The sequence below is a fragment of the Felis catus genome, chromosome A1 (genome assembly GCF_018350175.1).
Source record: "Felis catus isolate Fca126 chromosome A1, F.catus_Fca126_mat1.0, whole genome shotgun sequence".
In the NCBI taxonomy this organism is placed as follows: Eukaryota; Metazoa; Chordata; class Mammalia; order Carnivora; family Felidae; genus Felis; species Felis catus.
Window position 1 is genome coordinate 176,748,371 of NC_058368.1, and position 20,197 is coordinate 176,768,567.

Below are 20,197 nucleotides of genomic sequence, written 5' to 3' on the forward strand. Positions count from 1 at the left end.
GTGTTCAGTCCAGGGTACGTGTGGTCTGCGTGGACCAGAAGTGAGACCCTAAGTCAAATATGCTCCCCACAGCGGGTCCTCTTGAAGGGAGATCTGAACAGAGCAAACTCAATGGCTGTCACAGGCAGTGAAGGGGATGTCTGCCAGATTGCCCCATTGCACCCCATTCCTGTAATTGATAAGTAACCTGTGGAGCAGTTCTTCAAGCCTGTGTGAACATTCTGTTCACCTACTACCTCTCACCTACTGATTTTAGTAGTCACTCATGATCTGTGCCTGAATCAATTATCGGTTGCAAAATGGTGGCTTTCTACTTCTTTCATCCCTTCTAAATTTATTATTTGGCACTCTATTGTAAGACAGAGCCCCTTTCTTCTTCAGCATCATTATAAGCTCATACATCTTTAAAATTCAAGGGGCGCCTGGGTGGCTCAGTCGGTTGAGCGTCCGACTTCAGCTCAGGTCACGATCTCACAGTTCGTGAGTTCGAGCCCCACATCAGGCTCTGGGCTGATGGCTTAGAGCCTGGAGCCTGCTTCCGATTCTGTGTCTCCCTCTCTCTCTGCCCCTCCCCCATTCATGCTCTGTCTCTCTCTGTCTCAAAAATAAATAAACATTAAAAAAAAGAAAAAAAAAATTTAAATTCAATATATATTGATCCATTCCCAATGCTATCCTTTTGGTGTTTAAACCATACCCAAATTGGCCAGTGGGAGCCCTTTCAAGCGGACTCATGTGCCCTTCTTGTCCTTTACTCTTGTCCCCATTGGTCCTGGAGCACTTGCTTGTGCCCCAGACTCACTTTGTGCCCCAGTGCTGGAATCGGCCATTTCACCACAGAGCTCCTTGTGATGTATTTAGAAACCAGGGTCTGGTTTCTCACCAGAGATGCTCACCACTGCTCTAGTTTAGTGTTAGTCATTAGTTTATAATGCTTTTTTTTTTAATTAAAAAAATTTTTTTAATGTTTATTTATTTTTGAGAGACTGAGCAAGAGTGGGGAAGGAGCAGAGAGAGAGGGAGGCACAGAATCCAAAGCAGGCTCCAGGCTCTGAGCTGTCAGCACAGAGCCCAATGAGGTGCTTGAAACCACGGAGACCAAGATCATGGCCTGAGTCAGCACTTAACCGACTGAGCCACCCAGGCGCCCCTATAATGCTTGTTCTGATTCAAGTTCAACACCATAGGTTTCGTCTGAGCTTTTCCCCATTCCATAGCTACATCTTCCTTCTTCCAGAGGGAGAACTCTGGCTCACAATAGCATCAATGTATTAACTCCATTCCACAGTACGCAAAAATCACTACTCCAATGTGACACGCAGCACCAACCACAAAAGCCCTACTGAGTAAAGATCGTGATCTATTTGAGGTTCTTTTCACCCTTTCGCCATATCTGGCTAAGAGTATGGAGTCACAGCCCTGGAAATGCTTTCATGGTCTGAACGGCTGTCACCAAGTTGACAGCCAGGTTCATTTGTTTCTGTCTGTATTCAATCCTAAGGTTGCTTTCTCCATCATCATTCAGGGTTTTTTTTTTGTTTCTAATTAGGGAAACTAGATGGCTGAAAAGTCAAAAGCTATAAAAAGATAGGGACTCTTCCAACCCTATGTTTCTTGCCCTATTCATACTTACTCCCATAGGTGACCGTGTTCATTATTTCTACCTTTTTCTCCCCATGTTCCATCTTTACAAAACAACAAAGGACAAATACATGTACACATGTATGCGTGTTCTTATTTCTTTTTCCTACAAAAAGAGCACATGTTACAAGAACTTTTTTGCACTTTGCCTTTTCTCACTTAAAGATACATCTTAGAAACTATTCCAGATGAGTTCCTAGAGGTCCTCCTTGATCTATTTGAAAATTTTAATTTTTAATTACACAAACACTAATAGCTCTCTGCTTGTCCTTTAAAAGAAGACCCAGGGTGCCTGGGTGGCTCAGTTAGTTAAGCATCCAACTCTCAGTTTTGGCTCAGGTCACGATCTCATGGTTCGTGGGTTCGAGCCCCACGTCGGGCTCTGTGAGGACAGTGCAGAGCCCGCTTGGGGTTCTCTCTCTCTCTCCCCTCTCTCTCAGCCCCTCCCCTGCTTACCCACACTCTCTCTCAAAATAAGTCAATAAACTTAAAAAAAAATTTTTTTTTAGTTAAAAAAATAAAAGCAGAGCCTGGAAGGCTGAAGACTGTCTCAACATCTCCCCAGTCTCCCACATCCTTGTGAAGCCATCTCCACGGTTTGGTGATCATCTTCCCAGACCTCTCCCCATGAATGCACGTAGCATACACACGCTTGGAAAAGGTTTCTTTACATAGATGGTATCATATTTTCAACACGATTCTGTAGACCAGCTTTCTTGACTGAACAATGCATGAGGATTCACTTGTGTCTCTCCGTAACGTCCCCCCCTTCCCTTACCTGAAGAAATACTTCACCTCCTGAAGACCCGGCCCAAATGTAACCTCCTCTTAAAGCCTGCAGGCATTGTGGGAGTGACGTCATCCTTACTCCTACGATCCTGCTGCCAGTGAGCGTACAGCCTTTATCCCGATATATTAATCATAACAGGAATACTATGTAAGGTTATGGATAGTGTCTGTGGCACACATCAGGCCCTTAGCATGACCTTAGGACAGGCACGTGTGGGGTGAATATGGGTGCTCTTGAGAAGAACAGGGCCCATGTCTTCATTTAACATTCTTTCAACAAACACTAATTGCAGACCTACTACCTTCCGGGCCTGGCAAGACACTGGGCATAGAGTGGAGGAAAAGGCAGATGTGGCCCGCTGGTCAATGCAGTATGGGGTAGTAGACAGCATGAATTCTACAGCCAGCTACCTGGGTTCAGATCCTGGCTCTGCTTCTTAGGAGCCATGTGACCTTGCTGATCCTGCCTTTATTTACGATTCTGCTACTTCTGGAGCGCCGGGGTGGCTCTGTGGGTTAAGCGTCCAACTTCAGCTCAGGTCATAATCTTGCGGTTCATGGGTTCGAGCCCCACGTTGGGTGCTGTGCTGACAGCTCAGCGCCGGGAGCCTGCTTCAGATCCTGTGTTCTCGCTCTCTCTCTGCCCCTCCCTGCTCGCGCTGTTTCTCTCTTTCTCTCTCAGAAATAAATAAACATTAAAAAAAGGTTTTAAAGATTCTGCTACTTCATCATATTTTTTGCATTAACTTTGTTATTAATAAATCTTTCATTAACATATTTTTTCTCTTTGTACCTGAGGGTTTTTGGCACCCCCTTTACATTTTGCATCTGAGGGGCACCTGCATGGCTCAGTCGGTTAGGTGTCTGACTTCGCCTCAGGTCATGATCTCACAGTTCATGAGTTCGAGCCCCGCGTCGGGCTCTGTGCTGACAGCTCGGAGCCTGGAGCCTGCTTTGGATTCTGTGTCTCCCTCTCTCTCTGTCCTCCCCCCCACACTCTCTCTCACTCTCTCTCTCTCTCTTAAAAATAAATAAACATTAAAAATTTTTTTAATTAATTTAAAAATTTTGCATCTGAAGTGAGTGCTTCACTTAGCTCACCAATGTCCTGGCCCCATCTCGTGCATCTATTTCATCCTTTGTGCCTCAGTTTTCTCATCTGTAAAATGGGGAAAACAGTAACACCTCCCTCTCAGTGTTGCCGCAAGAATTAAATAAACTAATACACACACAGAGGTTAGCCCAGAGCTCAGAAGGTGAGTATTAGCTGTCATTATGACCATAGTGCCTAGGAAGTTTGGAGCACACGGTTAATGGTGGCTATTAAGTAAATACTACAATAGTGTATGGTTGATATTTAATTTGGCACCTCTTACAGTCTTCACATTAAGCAGGATTTTTCCACAATCATCTGGAATATGTAAGGTGCCCGATGGTGCTCTTTGCCCTGCAATGATTTGTTTTAAATGTAATCTCACAGTTCTTTTATGAAAGATAAAAAGTTCCTCACTCAGACTCAGAATTCTGCATTCTTGCAAAACTCCATTCATCTCTGTCCGTGATCACCTCTTACCTTTTCCCCCAGCACACTCTCCAAAGCTTCAGGACCCCTCCCTGGACAGGGTTCCTATTGGATCCCAATCGCCTGCCATCATTGCCTTGATTATCTTGCTTCCTTTGCACATTCCGTCTACTAACTCACAAAGGACAGTTACAAAAACTGTCTTCCGTTGAACGTCTCCTGTCAAAGCAGAAACCTCAGGATTGCCAGGCAGATCCGCCTCCCTCCTGCCTCACAATCTTCCAACCTAGAGCCATCCACCTTTGAGCTCTTCCTTCTACTTGGTCCAGCCCCTCCCTGTGCTAGCTAGCTTTTAAATGCACCTCAATTACTAATCTTTCTCTCATTGAATTGTTCCTGTTTCCTTTCTTACTCCATAACATATTAATTATTTTTCTCCCATTTTCTTTATTATTGTATTTGCTTGCCATTCAGAATCTTGATATTCTACTCTCTAGCTTCCTTGCCTATATAGTTAAAAGCAACAAATATTGATCTCCATTCCACGTGGCACTTCTCAGTTGTCCCCGGTGCCATTTAATGCATCCATTTGTAAAGCTTCTATCTTCCTGAATCCATTTCCCTTGTGATTAACTCCACAACAGAAGCCGTTGCCACAGTCAAAGCCATGTGGGCCCTGACTGCACTCCCGGGAGGCTCATCTATCCTGGCCTTGGTCCCCAGGTCCTCCCACACCTCTTGGTGCCCACAGGAACCTCCAGCGCCTGTCCCTAATTCTGCTGAGAAAAGAAGATGGCCCTAGGGACCACCAGACACTGGGAAAACGAGGTACCCGCAGCAGCATCTCTGATAGCTTCTCCATCACAACAAGGGCACATTTCATTGATTTTTCTCTTGGGTCCAACATCTATGCAGAACAGCTTTTACTTTTTGTTTTTTCTATTTCTAAGTAGTTCGAGCTTTTTCTTTTAGTTTAAATTAGTGTTATTTATGTCTTTGTTTAGTTGCCTTGTGGGCAAAGGATACGGACGATATGCTTTCTGCCTTTGGTGTTTAACTGTTCTTAGTGGCTTCAGGTAGGATCCATTTTTGTAGCTTGTGTACGGGCACATAAAGAAGGTGCATTTTTTATTTGCAAAGTACAAAGTTCCATGTATGTCCAGGGCACCAAGTAAGAGCCAGCCTCCACTGAGGGCTTGCTGGGTGCCAGGCTCTGCGCCGTGCCCTTTGCACACATTCTCTCATGTGATCCCCCACAACCCTGCAAGAAATGTCTCTGTGATCCTCGTCTTACAGACAAGAAAACCACGGCTTAGAGGGGTTCGGTAACTTGTGTAAGGCCACACAATGAGAGGCACGGAGCTGGGATTCAAATTTAAGGTGATTGCTAAGCTCAGGCTAGTATATGATTGAAGTCTTCCATATCAGGGACTCATGGAGCTCCTGGGGGACATAATGAGCAGCCCCCATCCCAGTTACGAAAGTACCAGCATGCCTGCAGATGTGCATTTTTCTGAAGCAAGGGTTCATTGAGCACATTAAATGCTCCAAAAAGGTCAAAAAGCACTGTTCTGTGTCCATGTATATTTTTTTTTGTCTATTTCACCTGTCAAAGATGGAGATGGGTGTTTTAACATGCCCCTTCTGTCTTGGGTTTCTTTCTGTTTCTTTCTGTTCTGCTTTATCTATTTTGCTGCAATGTTTTCCAGTACATCAATGCCTAGGACTCATATCATCAGTGCAAACTGTACCGCTTTCTCGAGAGAGGGAAACAAACCACAAGATACTCTTTTTTTTTTTTCAAAATCTTTTTTTTTTTCAACGTTTATTTATTTTTGGGACAGAGAGACACAGAGCATGAACGGGGGAGGGGCAGAGAGAGAGGGAGACACAGAATCGGAAACAGGCTCCAGGCTCTGAGCCATCAGCCCAGAGCCTGACGCGGGGCTCGAACTCACGGACCGCGAGATCGTGACCTGGTTTGAAGTCGGACGCTTAACCAACTGCGCCACCCAGGCGCCCCAAGATACTCTTAATGATAGAGAACAAACTGAAAGTTAATAGAAGGAGGTGGATGGGAGATGGGCTAGATAGGTGATGGGCTCTAAGGAGGGCACTTGTTGTGGGGCACCTGGGTGGCTCAGTTGGTTAACCAACTGACTTTGGCTCAGGCCATGATCTCACGGTTCGTGGGTTCAAGCCCTGCATCAGGCTCTATGCTGACAGCTCAGAGCCTGGAGCTTGCTTTGGATTCTGTGTCTCCCCCTCTCTCTGCCCCTCCCCCACTTGTGCTCTGTCTCTCTCCCAAAAGTAAATAAAATGTAAAAAAAAATTTTTTTTTTCTAAAAAGGAGGGCACTCCTTGTGATGAGCCCTGGGTGTTGTATGTAAGTGATGAGTCACTGAATTCTACTCCTGAAACCAATATTGCACTGCATGTTAACTAACTAAAATTTAAATGAAATTTAAAAAAAGAAATTGTATCTCTTTCTCAACATAAAATGACTCTCTACAACTAAATAACTACTTTTTTGGAATCCAGGTTTACTAATCCTTGGTGACTATATACCTTAGACCCCACAGTTCCCTACTCTGAACTTTGGTCCTATAAAGTAAGACCTCCATTCCTGCCATCAGGACCCTGGTTAGACTCCACAGCAACCTCAAGCCCACAAGGCCAGAAACATGTGTCTACAAATGAATTCCTACCCCTCTCTATAGACATGCCTCCTCTCCCAATTCAAGCAGGTGGCAGGCTCCGGGCCTCCTTGCCTCTTGGGAGATTTGAAGCAAGACCTTTCCCTTCCCAAACCCAAGGAATAACAAGGTTCCCCTAATGAGAACAAGCTTGAAGAAGGGGATGAAAAATAAAAAAGCAATATGATGGTCTCTTGCTCCCGGCCAGACTGTGCTGGTCCATCCTGAACATACACAATCTCCTAGAGCACCAGTGTCAGATGAGGACGTTCTGTGATTGTGATGGAACAGAACAAAAAAAGACCAGTCCTTAGTACACCCAAGCAGAGATAAAAACAGAGACCCTCAAGCAATCCCTTAAATTAGCAAACATCCCCTTCCCCCTCACCTGAGTGATTACTGCCCAGTTCCTCCCACCTCCCAGGCACAAAGTGTCACCCGATCACTGAATTACCCCACTTCCTGACAGCACCCAATCCAAAACAAACCCCCATGTCCCCTAACACAGACCCCAACGCTCTAATAAGCCCCCGTAACCTCTCTTACCCAGATGCCTCAGCTCTCCATTGTGTGCGTCCTGCTCAACGCAGCAGATGATACACCCAACTCTGTTTGCACACAGGTGTGTGTGCCTGAGCTCTTGGGCTGGTGGCCATCACCTAAGATTTCCCCCAAGACAAAAAGAGCCCCCCCTCCCCAGGCTGGGGAGGAGCAAGAGGGTCTGTAGAAGGGATCTGTGTCCCCTCTTGAGCTGCACCTTGAAGAGCGATGGGAGTTCTGCAGAGATCCTGGGGATTACCAGAGAGGCTGGATCCTGGCCTAGAGCGCCCCCTAAGTCTCCCCAGAGATCCTGCACCCCTAGCAGGGTGTGGATGTTCTTCTGGGCAGGGGACATGAAAGGACCACGTGGGCTAGAGCCCTGTGCAGCACCACAAGAATGGCTGGCCACGACACCCAGAAAGAAGTTGCCCTGTTAGAGCCTAGGGGAAGGGTTGCCTTGAGAGTGGCTGAGATGAATTTATCCAATAACCAGCAGGTTAGAGAGAGTCAACAGTTAGCTGATTTGAGAAAATTAAGAAATTAGGTCTTTCTTGGATATGTACATCTGTGGCTTGAGTTCCATACCTCCTACACCGGATTAAGTCAGGGGGATGAAAGGGACACTGATGTGTCTTGATGAACTACAAGGCAGAGATGAAGCTGGGCCTCCAGACGACTCTGCACCCAGGCTTGAAAGGAAGCGAGGACTCCGTGTTCACCTCCCATCCTGGTTTCTCTGCACAAACCTGTGTGATCCTTTTCTGCCATTTCACATGACCCACCATCCAGTACACCGGCTCGGTGCAGCCTGGGGTCCTGGGAAAGCAGAGCTTGAAGTCAAGGGAAGCCTTTTGCTGAAGACTGGGATTCAGGGAGCAGGAGGGAAGGGCAGGAGGGGGAGCCATTCAAAATGCCCCCAAGCGGCCAGGGCTTCAGGGGACTGGCTGCTCGATCCCACAGGCTCAACAGAGAAGTCATCCTTCGGAGGGAAGAGAGGGGAAGCATCTTACCATTCCTTGAATGTACCAGCTCTGAACCTCTGGCCTGCCACCCAGTAATGTGATTAGGTGAGTCCTACTTATCCATCAGTTCTCCACTTAAACATGACTTCCTTGGGGCGCCTGGGTGGCTCAGTCAATTGAGCGTCTGCCTTCGGCTCAGGTCATGATCTCGCGGTTCGTGAGTTCGAGCCCCGCGTCGGGTTCTGTGCTGACGGCTCAGAGCCTGGACCCTGCTTCGGATTCTGTGTCTCCCTCTCTCTCTGCCCCTCCCCTGCTCATGCTCTCTTTGTCTCTCAAAATGAATAAACGTCAAAAAAAAAATTAAAAACAAAACAAAACATGACTTTCTTAGGGCAGCCAGCAGACAACTGGTCCCTTTGTACACCAGTCACTGCTGTGGCCACAAGTTCACGTGCAGCCATGGACGTAAATCACGTGATACCTGCAGACAGACTGCTTCAGTTCAAATTCTGGCTCTGCCACTCATCAGCTGCGAGACCTTGAACAAGTCATTCTTTTTCAATTTCTTTGTCTGCAAAATGGGAACAAAAATCGTATCTACCCCATAATCCTGCTGTGAGGATTGACTTGTTATATACACAGGGCTTAGAAGTGCCTGGCCCAAGGTAAGTACAATGTTTATGTAAATAAGCAAATAAATAAAAATACATATGTGATATTAATGGCAGGTTAATAGTAATAGAAGGTTTTGTTTTTTTTTTTAAGCTGGAAGTATTTTTAAATCTCCCCAAAAGATGTCATACCTGGGTGGCTCGGTTGGTTAAGCGTCCAACTCTTGATTTTGGCTCTGGTCATGATCTCATGGTTAGTGAATTCGAGCCCCATATCCTGGGATTCTCTCTCTCCCTTTCTCTCTGCCCCTCTCCTACTCACACTCACGTTCTCTCTCTCTCTCTCTCTCTCTCTCTCTCTCTCTCTCTCTCTCAAATTAAATAAACTTTAAAAGAATTAAATAAATCTCCCCCAAAGCATCAGAAATGTAATAATATATGTGTCCCTGGCCAGAAACCCAAATTGGTGACCAAAGAACTCAAGGCCAGTTTTATTCTAGAGAGAGGTATTTGCCAATGCAATCAATTGAGAGGCTAAATTGCCCTTTTGTCAGGTTCCAAGTGCTAGGTGGGCACAACATAGAATCAAGGCAGGGATCTTAGTACAACACATTTAGTCTGAGACTGATAGACTATCTTCAAGAAATAATTATAGATCAGAAGGAAGCCAGCCATGGGATAGACTATAGCCTAACTTTGTAGCATTAAGCCCAGAGCTTATGCTAAGGGACCCCAAAATCCTTTATGAAGGAAGATAATATTATGTTGGGCCTCAAACTATTTCTACAAATACTCTCTCAAATAAAATGTCTAGGGAAAAAAATGGAAGATATGAAGAGACCAGACAAAAATAAACTAGAAACAGCAGAAACAACCAGCCACGGAAATAGACCCATAGAATCCCGGGTGTTGAATCCTTAGACAGACTGTGAAATGCTATATTTTATCAACTCCAAAATGCCATTAATCATTAGAGATAGCATTATTTGAGATCTTTTTTTTTTTTTTTTTTTGGGACAGAGAGAGACCGAGCATGAACGGGGGAGGGGCAGAGAGAGAGGGAGACACAGAATCGGAAACAGGCTCCAGGCTCCGAGCCATCAGCCCAGAGCCCAACACGGGGCTCGAACTCCCGGACCACGAGATCGTGACCTGGCTGAAGTCGGACGCTTAACCGACTGCGCCACCCAGGCGCCCCAGCATTATTTGATGTCTTACCAAAAGAAGAAGGTTAGGCTGCCAATAGGTCACATGAGCCTCTCGTGACTTTGAAATGGATTTCAACCATGTGAAGAGATCAGGCAATTTATTTTGCCTTCAGTAGCATCGCTTGGTGAATCATGGGCAATCTTTTGCATAGTTTCAGTATCAAAATGCAGTACAGGGCTTCCGGCCAAGATGAACTAACAGAGACCAGATTTACCCTTCCATCAGCAATAACTAAAAAGTAGGATAAGGTGTATGAAACCATGGCAGTCGCAATATTGCAAACCAACAACAAAGGATGGTGACCCCAGGGAGCCATGGAACAATTGAAGGGAGCCCTAGGGTGCCCCAAACACAGCTCAAGGAAGAGAAACCTTGGCAGCCTCCCTGAGTCCAACAGAGAAAAAGTTGGGAGCGTAGGGAAGCCAAGGCAGCTAGAGTTTGCAGAACAAAGCATTGGAGAGGAGAAGGATTCTCAGAGAGAATTCCAGACATCTACAGAGGGTCCCCGATGAGTATTCAGTTGAAAGTTTATCTGCACATGCATGTGAGGAAACTACCAAGGCCAGGCAAAGAACTACCCTTAAAGATTAGAGGAAAATGTGCACAGAGCCCACGCAGAGGCAGGAATCATGCCTTTCTCAAACAGCAAGAGCAGAAAACCTCACAGTGATGTTTCCACTCGTTTCTAAAGGGCCTCAGGGCATCATTAAGGTATCTAAGAAGGATCTTGCCTCAGTAGTGGGGAAAAATTAGCCCTAGATTAAATGCAGTTCTGGTACTTCATAAAAAAACGTAAAGATAAGATCTGAAAGGACCAAACTATTTCCACATAGCATAACTGCATTCCAGAACAAAGCTCAAAAATGTCTATAGGAATATAAGAATATCCAGCACCCAACAGGATAAAATTCACCGTATCTAGAACCTACCGCCCTCAGCATTTCTGCTGTCAATACTCTGGTCTGGGCCACCATCATCTCTCCCCTGGATGATTCAAGTAACCTCCCAGCGGTCTTCCCCTTCTCCCCTTGCATCTAGCAGTCAGGATAGGCCAGGTTATGCTGCAGTGACAGATAACTCCAAAAAGCCCAGCCACTTAACCAGCAATGGTTTCGCTCCACACTCACGTTCAGCACAGTTCTGGAGAGGGGCTCTGCTCATTTGTCTTGGTCCATTCGGGCTGCCATAACAAAGTGCAACAGACTGAGGAGCTTATAGACAACAGAAATTTATTTCTCACGGTTCTGGAGGCTGGGAAGTCTGAGATCTGGCATGGTTGGAGTCTTCTCGTTGTATCTTCACAGGGTAGAAGGGAGCTCTCTTGGGTCTCCTTTACAAGGACGCTAATCCCATTTGTAAAAGCTCTGTCTCCCAAAGGCCTCCCTTCCTAAGATCATCACTTTGGGGCTAGGTTTCAACGTATGAATGGGGGGGGTGGGGCAGGAGTCACATTCAGACCATAGCATCACCATGGTCTTTGCGGGACCCAAGCTGGCAGAGCAGCCACAATCTGGAGCATTGCCAGGCAACGGAGTAGAGGTGAAATTGCCTACTCACCCTTCTGCCTGGAAGTGAAACGCTGCTTCGGTTCACATTTCAGTGGCCAAGAAAGTCTCATAACCCACTCTGAATAAGGAGTGGCAGACTGCAATCCAAGCATGTGTCCAGGAGAGCTGGAATCTATTCTCATTCTAGCAGACACAGCGATCTCTGTAAAACATACATCGGATCACGCTGCCCCTCAGGGTCAAAGCCAGCATTCCATGGTCCCTACAAGACCCTGTGGAAGTCAGCGCACCATTACCTCACTTCCCTTTCCCTGCTCCGCTCCAACCACACTGACCTCCTTTCCGTTCTCAGACATGCCAGTCATGCTCCCACTTTTGCACTGGCTATTCCCCTCTTCTAGATGGTTCTTCCCCTAGGCGCAGACGTGGCTCACCGCCTCACCTTCAAGTCTGTACTCAAGGTCACCTCCTCAATGAAGCCTACCTGTTCCACCCTATATAAAATTGCTTCCTGCTCTCCTGACCCCCAGCTTCCTAGTCCGCATTACCTTGCACTATTATTTTGCTCTGAACACTTTTTACCTTCTAATTTCCCTATTTCTTATGTTTATTGCTAGAATAGGAGTACCACCAAAAAAAATCTTTACCTGTTTAATAAAACTGATATGTCCCAAGAACCTCATGCAGTGCCTGGCACATATTAGGCACCCAATAAGCACTGCGTATGCAAGTGATCAGTATTTGGCTTACAAGCGATAAATAAGTATCAGATTACATAACTGGGATCCATGAGCTACCTTCGTGGGATCATGCTCTGATGCACTTTATACGAGTAGGCAAGGCTGAACCATAACCTTTGGTGCAACAAACTTATAGGGTAATCAAGCAGTTAGATTCACCTGTTAATGTGGGGTGTGGGAAGCACTGGGGATGATTAAACAGTAATTGTCGTACCTGGGACGGGAATGGGGGGAGGCATTGGCAGGAGTGACAAGCTGGCTGCCACCCTGTGGCTGAGTGAGGAAATGCACCCAGGCTGATTTTGGGAAATTGACAGGTGATCTCTACCTTGTTAATACCTTTCTTCAAGTTTCTTTAGGCTCTGTGAACAAGGTGGGAGTCACCAGGCTTGTCCCCGTCCAAGGTCTCTGGAGTATGTGCCTATTGACCTGAAATGTAGCCCAGACCCTTTTCGTTATCTATCTGATCTCTCACACACTCTCACATCCATTTGTTCATCTGTTCATTTCTTTTTTTTTAAAGACTGAAATTTTTAAAAAGTATGTATGTATGTATGTATGTATTTTGAGAGAGAGAGAGCATGAGCAGGGGAGAGGCAGAGAGAGAGAGCATGAGCAGGGGAGGGGCAGAGACAGAGAGTTAGAGAGAGAATCCCGATGCAGGGCTCAAACTCATGAACGTGAGATCATGACCTGAGCCAAAATCAAAAGTTGGACATTTACCCGACTGAACCACCCAGGCGCCCCTCCATTCATTTCTTCAACAAACATTTGCTGAGCAGTTGCCAGGGGTCCAGACACTGTGGGGGAGAAGAGGCCCTACCTTTCTCGTGGAGAAGAAAGCCATTCATTTATTCCAAGACTATTTACCCACTACGAGCCTATGAGCGCTGTGCTGACATTACAGATGATAACTGATGAGACAGTCTGAATTGAAATGGTGGAGCTGATGTTCTATTGACAGAGAAAAAAAAGAGCATGACAACAATGATAAATGCTGTGAAGGAAATGCACATGGGAGAGAGGGGTTACTTTAGGGAAGGTCTCATAAGAGATGATATTTAAACTAAGGCCTGAAAGACAGGAATGGGCCATGTGAGGGAAAAGCATGCCAGAAGGAGGGAACAGCATGTGCAAAATGGTGAGTATTCTAGGAATGGAGAGAAGGCCAGAGAGTCTGCAGGGGAGTGTGCCAGGGGGAGGGGATGAGATGAGGCCAAGAGGTCAGCAGAGGCTTGACCATAGTGAGGCCTTAACCTTTGTAGATATTTTCTAACTTCCTTTTTGTAAAGACCCATCTAGCTGGAGACATAGAACGGCTTTAGGGGTGTCAGTCCATTTGGGCTGCAATAACAGAATATTATAGCCTGGCTGGCTTATAAACAACAGAAAGTAATTTCTCACAGTTCGAGGGTCTAGGAATTCCAAGATCAAGGTGCTGATTTGGAGTCTGGTAAGGGTCCACTTCTTAATTCATCAACAGCTGCCTTTTCACCGTGTCCTCGCATGGCAGAAGGGGTGAAAGAACTCTCCAGAATATCTTTTATAAGGGCACTAATCGTCTTCATGAAAGCTCCACTATTGTGAACTAATCACCTCCTAGAGACCCCTACCTCCAGATTATATCAATTTGGGAATTAGATTTCAACGTGGATATGGGGACACAAACATTCAGTCTGTAGCAGAAAGATATCTACTTAATGAAGACGAGTGGATACAAACATTAAGAAAACATCAGTCCTGGGGCGCCTGGGTGGCTCAGTCGGTTGAGCGTCCGACTCCTGATTTCAGCTCAGGTCATGATCTCACAGTTCATGAGATGAAGCCCCGTGTCAGTCTCTGTGCTGACAGTGAGGAGTCTGCTTAGGATTCTCTCTCTCTCTCTCTCTCTCTCTCTCTCTCTCTGCCCCTCCCTCGCTTGTGCATGCTTTCTCTTTCTCTCTGTCTCTCCAAATAAATAAACATTTAAAGAAAAGGAAACATCAGTCTTATCTTCAAGTGGGGTCTTGCTTCCAGAAAAAAACATGGCTCACGCACCCAGTAGATCTGAGCTTAAAGCCCAGCTTCACCACTTTTCTGTGCTAGGACCCCTGGGCAACTTGTCTGAACTTTGCTTTTCTCACTTGAAAATGGGAAAAAATAACACACCGCAGGTTTCCTGGACGAATTGGATAGAGGAATGCGCATAGAATGTCTGCGGCTGTGCATAGCACCTGGTAGGTGCTCAGTAAAAGACACATTACAAGACACATGCACATCCCTTTACAAAGTAAGGAACAGACAGAAACAGGTGCAATTTATAGACACAAAGTAGGAAGAGATGAAAGCAGTACTGAAGGGTCCAGGTCATGGAGGCCTTGAATGCCAATCTACAGCACATGAACACCTTGAGCAGCGGGGCGGGGGTCGGGGAGGGGGGGGCCCGAGGTCAGTGAAGGTTTCTGAGCAGCAGGGGGTGGCGGGGACAGTGCTTTCCTTCAGGAGGAAGATAATTATGGCAGCCAGGAAAAGGAAGAAGATAGAAGGAATCTGTGCTCTCCTCCTTCCAGCCGCTGAAATGTAACTTCACTCAAGCTCCTCCCCCACATCCAAGGCTCTGCCCTGCCGCCTGGGCACCTGGAACTTTGCTTTAAAGCCCACTTCCTTCCCAGCCCGTAATCCGTTCCACAGGACCACGTGTGCCTGGCCACTGAGCACTTGTAGGCTTAGCTAAGAGCATCTTGCTGTGCCAGTCTTGGAGGGAAAGAACCTCTTTTCCAGTCCCCCGCCTCTGTTCTGGAAAGAGAGAGGTCTGATTCCATCTCAGACAGTTGATGGACAGAGGAAGGAAAGGAGTAGAGCCTCAGTTCCCTGGGCCTAGCCGTCTGTCTTGGGGACTTGGGATTTGGGAGAAGTGAAGCCTGACAGTCAGGCAGACATCAAAAATCACCAAATGACCAGAGGCCTCATTCAGCCTGATGGGCTCAATGCCCCTCGAATGTATAGCCCTCCTCTCAAGTAAACCTGCCATATGGAATTCTGCGGTCCTTTGGCTTCAGCATTGATTTTCTACGGTCTACAGCTCTTGAGCTTGCAAAATGCACTTCTAGAACAGAAATTTAGAAGAATGAAGTCAGCTAAGGCAACAAATTTACCTTTTTCTCTGCCCTGTTCTCCTCACATCCCAATCAGGAAAAACGCCAGTGTTCCCAGGAGTGTGGACACGGTGAAGCTTGGTGTGAAGAGGTCTCTGGGGAACAGGTAAGGACAAAAGCCAGCCCAACCCTGGAGAGGAGTTAGGTTAGCATTAAGGAGATGGAGATAGATTCATTCATCCCACAGGCATTTCCTCAGGGGCCTCTCTGTGCTAGTTTGTGCCAGATGCTGGGGGATCTGAGACAAATGGGACCCATTTCAGCTCCTTGGGGGCTCAGAGTCTGGCAAAGGAATTAGATCTATAAGAAGGAAATAATGGCTATGACAAGGGACAGTGATAGCTGCGGGGGATGGGTGTTGGGGAAACAATTACATATCTGGGATGCAGGGCTTCCTGGAGGAAGTGACATCCCACCTGGGCTTTAAAGGCTGAATAAGAAATCACTGACAGACAGGGTGGGGAAATGAATCGCTTACCCTTAGGTATGCAGGTAGGAAAAACCAAAAATATATTTCCTTCTGGAGATCACAAGTCATTTCTATTTGGGGGAACAGGGAGGCAGCTGGTGGGAGAGGAGGCTGGACACAAAATCAGGGGCTAAAAAGAGAGTCAAGACTAGGAAAGAGCAGGGGCACCTGGGTGGCTCAGTTGGTTAAGCATCTGACTTCGGCTCAGGTCATGGTCTTGTGGTCTGTGAGTTCGAGCCCTGTGCCAGGCTCTGTGCTGACAGCTCAGAACCTGGAGCCTGCTTAGGATTCCATGTCTCCCTCTCTCTGTTCCTTCCCTATACACATTTAAAAAATTTTTCAAAAGGGGGCACCTGGGTGGCTTAGTCAGTTGAGCATCCGACTTCGGCTCAGGTCATGATCTTGAGGTTCACGAGTTCGAGCCTCGCATCTGGCTCTCTGCTGACAGCTCAAACCTGGAGTCTGCTTCGGATTCTATGTCTCCCTCTCTCTCTGCCGCTCCCCCACTCACACCCTGTCTCTCTCTCTCTCTCAAAAATAAATAAACATTAAAATTAAAAAAAAAAAAGACTAGGAAAGAGTAGATGTAATTCATGGCAGTTGGGATTAAAATTAGGTTTGAGGGGCGCCTGGGTGGCGCAGTCGGTTAAGCGTCCGACTTCAGCCAGGTCACGATCTTGCGGTCCGTGAGTTCGAGCCCCGCGTCAGGCTCTGGGCTGATGGCTCGGAGCCTGGAGCCTGTTTCCGGTTCTGTGTCTCCCTCTCTCTGCCCCTCCCCTGTTCATGCTCTGTCTCTCTCTGTCCCAAAAATAAATTAAAAATGTTGAAAAAAAAATTTTAAATTAGGTTTGAGATTTGGATGCACTTAAAGGGAGATATTTAGCTATCTCAGATCAGCTAATAGCAAAATAACAAAAATACATGTACTTGACATGCATTATCTCATTTAGACTACAGAACAAGCCAATGAGGTCAGTGGCTATTCTTATCCCATCTTATAGATCAGGAGATAGAGTACAGAGAGGTGGCGTGCCTTGCCAAGGTCACACACTAGGTAAATGGTGGTTGCCAGGGACTGGGCAAGGAGGAATGGAGAGTTATTGCTTAAAGGGTACAGAGTTTCAATTTGGGAAGATCAAAAAAGTCCTAGAGATGGTTGTTGGTGACGGTTGCACAATTATGTGAATGTACTTAATGTCACAGAACTGTATGCTTACCAAGGGTTAAAATGGTAAATTTTAGGGGTGCCTGGATGGCTCAGTCGGTTAAGCGGCCGACTTCGGCTCAGGTCATGATCTCGCGGTCCGTGAGTTCGAGCCCCGCGTCGGGCTCTGTGCTGACCGCTCAGAGCCTGGAGCCTGTTTCAGATTCTGTGCCTCCCTCTCTCTGACCCTCCCCTGTTCATGCTCTGTCTCTCTCTGTCTCAAAAATAAATAAGTGTTAAAAAAATTTTTTTTAATGGTAAATTTTATATTGTGTATATTTCACTACAATAAAAAAGAAGAAAATGGAAGACAAAGGAAGGGTACGGAAAGATACAGGTATTGCCTCTTCTGCTACGGGCAGGTGAGAAGAAAGTTTGTCTTTGCAGGCCATTCCTGCCACCACAGAAGAGGTGAGCACAGGCGGGCTGAGGACCCAACTTTCCCACTCAGCACACAATTAGGGCCAGGTCTCATCGCCTTTCTGGGAAAACCGAGGAAGCTGGCTGATTCACAGATTTCCTCTAGCGTCTGCGTTCTGTGGTTCTGCCTTATTAGGAAGGCCGGGCTTATTCACAGGATGAGGTAAAAGGAACAGAAAAGCCAGGCCTTCGACATACTGGACATTTCCAAGTAATCCGACTTGCAACTGTGCTTCAGAAGAATGTGCCTTACAGAAATGATATCAGTGAGGGTCCTGGCATGAAACAGATGCCACCCTCAAACAGGGCCACCAGGGGAAGTTTACTGAAAAGTCCCCTTGCAAAGGTGTGGCAGGACTTGGGGAACCAAAAGGGGACAGGACTGTTAACATGTTTAGTGGAAAAAGTGGCCCCAGGAACCCTCAGGGAAAAGGTATGTGGAAGGCGACCTTGGAGGCACAACCCTGCAGGACAAAAGAGAACTCAGGAAATTAATACCTAGACCTCTCTCTTCTTCTGCCCTCAAACTGCTGCCAGAGCTTCCCATTGGCCAAGCCCAAGAGGAAGCTGAGGACAGGGAACCTGTCCCTGAAATCCTAACAGGCCATCCTCTAGGGCCAGGGCAGGGTGGCAAAACCTGGCAAGGAAGTTGGAGGGGCAAATGGAGGGGTGAATCCAAAATGAATCAGCACCAAACCATCCAGGAACCTGGCCAGGGCTGCCGAGAAGCATCCTCCCCAGGATGACCCTCACCGTCTTTCAAAGGCTGACCTCAGATCTAGGGTGGGAAGGAGCCCTGGGCTCTTTCAGGCCCGGAGGGGAGTTACACAGTTTGTTGGAAAGAGCCCCCGCTTACTAGTGTGACAGCATTGGCCAGGCTCCCATCCATGCATCGATGTGTACATTCATTCAGACATTTGTTCAGCCAACATCTGAATATGACTCTGAGCCAAGCCAGGGCTAGGAGGCACTGGATGAAGAAATGTGGAACAGCCCCAGCCACCCTTAGCTTGTGAAATATGCCTAGAGCCAGATAGTGATGGGTTCCTTCCACCGTTCCGTCAGTCCGCAGGCTGTTCTCAGTCACCTCCTCTGTAATATGGGTCAACCATCTTTTCCTCCCGGAGTTGTCTTGAGGATTCAAAGGGAACATTTTGGAAAAGCAGAAAGAAGGTTCTGCATCTGGCATGGAAGAAGTGCCCCACATTTGGGACTCAATGGCCTCTGTTACCAAGCACCCAACTGCCCCTCACTCGCTGACCACCCTACGCTGTTCTGCCACTCTTGCAATTATATTGTACTTGTATTTGTCGCCATTTTACTCCCTGAATCTCCGAGGCTCGGGTCTGGGTTTAAAACTGCCAACTTTTATACCCTGGCCAGACATTGCCGACAGCTTCACGTGCATCTTCACGCGGGGAGCTCAGCCCTGGTTGGTAGGCAGTCGTACCAGGCCCATTTTACAGATGGAGAAACTGAACCTGGAGAGGAGAAGCAACTCGCCCAAGGCCACAGAATAGACAGCGGCAGAGTCGGAATTTGAGCCCGGGAGCCAGGCCCTCAGATCCGGCGCTGGACCGCGACTCCCGAGCGAGCGCGTGCGGGAATGAGCCAGTGAGTGACTGGACGGCGGGTGCCCGCCCGTCCCCTCCCCCGGCCGCCCGGGCAGGGCGCCGGGACAAAGGCGCGGCGGAGGCCGGACGTGGGCCAGCCGGGTCCGCGCGCCGGGGGCGGGAGCGGGGCCGGGCCCTTTAAGGGGGGCGGGGCGGTGGCGCGGGGGGCGGGCCGGGGGCGGGCCGGGGGCGGGCGGCGGCGGCCGGCCGGGCCCGAGGGCGCGCGGAGCGAAGGGCGGCGGCGGCGGCGGCGGCTCGTGCTCGGCCCGGGCTCCGGATAGCGCTCGGCACCCCGCTCGCAGCCCGCGGCGGCGCGCCCCCCGCACCCGCGCCCCCCGCACCCGCGCTCGGCCCCGCGGAGGACGGCCATGCCGCCGCGGCGCAGCATCGTGGAGGTGAAGGTGCTGGACGTGCAGAAGCGGCGGGTGCCCAACAAGCATTATGTGAGTGCCGCGCGGTCCCCACGCCCCCTCGAGCCCGTGCCCCGCCGGGGGCGACCGAGAGCCCCCCGGCTCTGAAAACTTCCGAACCGTCTGCTCTCTCCCCACCCTCTCCTTCTTTCCCCTCCTCGGCCCTGCTGCTTCGAGCCCGGGTCTCTCCAGCTCCTCCCCCTCCCCCTCCTCTCTTTTGCCCGGTTCTCCTCCCCTCCTTCCCGTTCTCCCGCCTCGCCCCTCCGCCGCTCGTCTCCCCCTTAACTGTCTTCTCCTCGGCCCCCCACTCCGTCCTGCCCATCTGTGGAAAAGTCTGGCCCAGGCAGTGTAGGGGACAGAGAGACAGAAAGAGGGGGAGGGGGAAAGAGAGAGACACAGATAGAAGCTCCTGTTCTCGGGCCGCCCGCCCTGTGCCTCCTTGTCCAGAGGCACTCAGACCCGCAGTGTCTTAGCCACAGGTAGCCCCTCTAGGGATCGCCAAGTTTGGCTCCGTCCCTTTGGAGCACCCAGCCAGCCTGAGCGATCTCTGAGAATGGATCCTTTGAGTGCCTGCACCGTGAAAAGGTTTAAAAAAAAAAAAAGTCTCTGCCCTTTTTCTCCAGTAACTTCTGTTAAAAAATGTGCGAAAGTTTTCTCCTGGTACCTCCCTCTGTAAAATGAGAATCTTGTTTAGAGCTAGTGAGGACTTGAGAAAATGGGCCAGTAACC

General features: G+C 48.2%; 1 protein-coding gene across 1 annotated transcript in view; it reads left to right on the top strand.

Moving 5' to 3' along the window:
- The first annotated feature begins 19,271 nt into the window (after positions 1–19,271).
- Positions 19,272–20,197, top strand: part of SH3PXD2B (SH3 and PX domains 2B) — a 102,236-nt gene continuing 101,310 nt past the window's right edge. Inside the window, exon 1 of the mRNA XM_023259607.2 lies at positions 19,272–19,501. Coding sequence (XP_023115375.1) covers positions 19,427–19,501 — 75 coding nt within the window. The 5' untranslated portion in view covers positions 19,272–19,426. The remainder of the gene's footprint in view (positions 19,502–20,197) is intronic.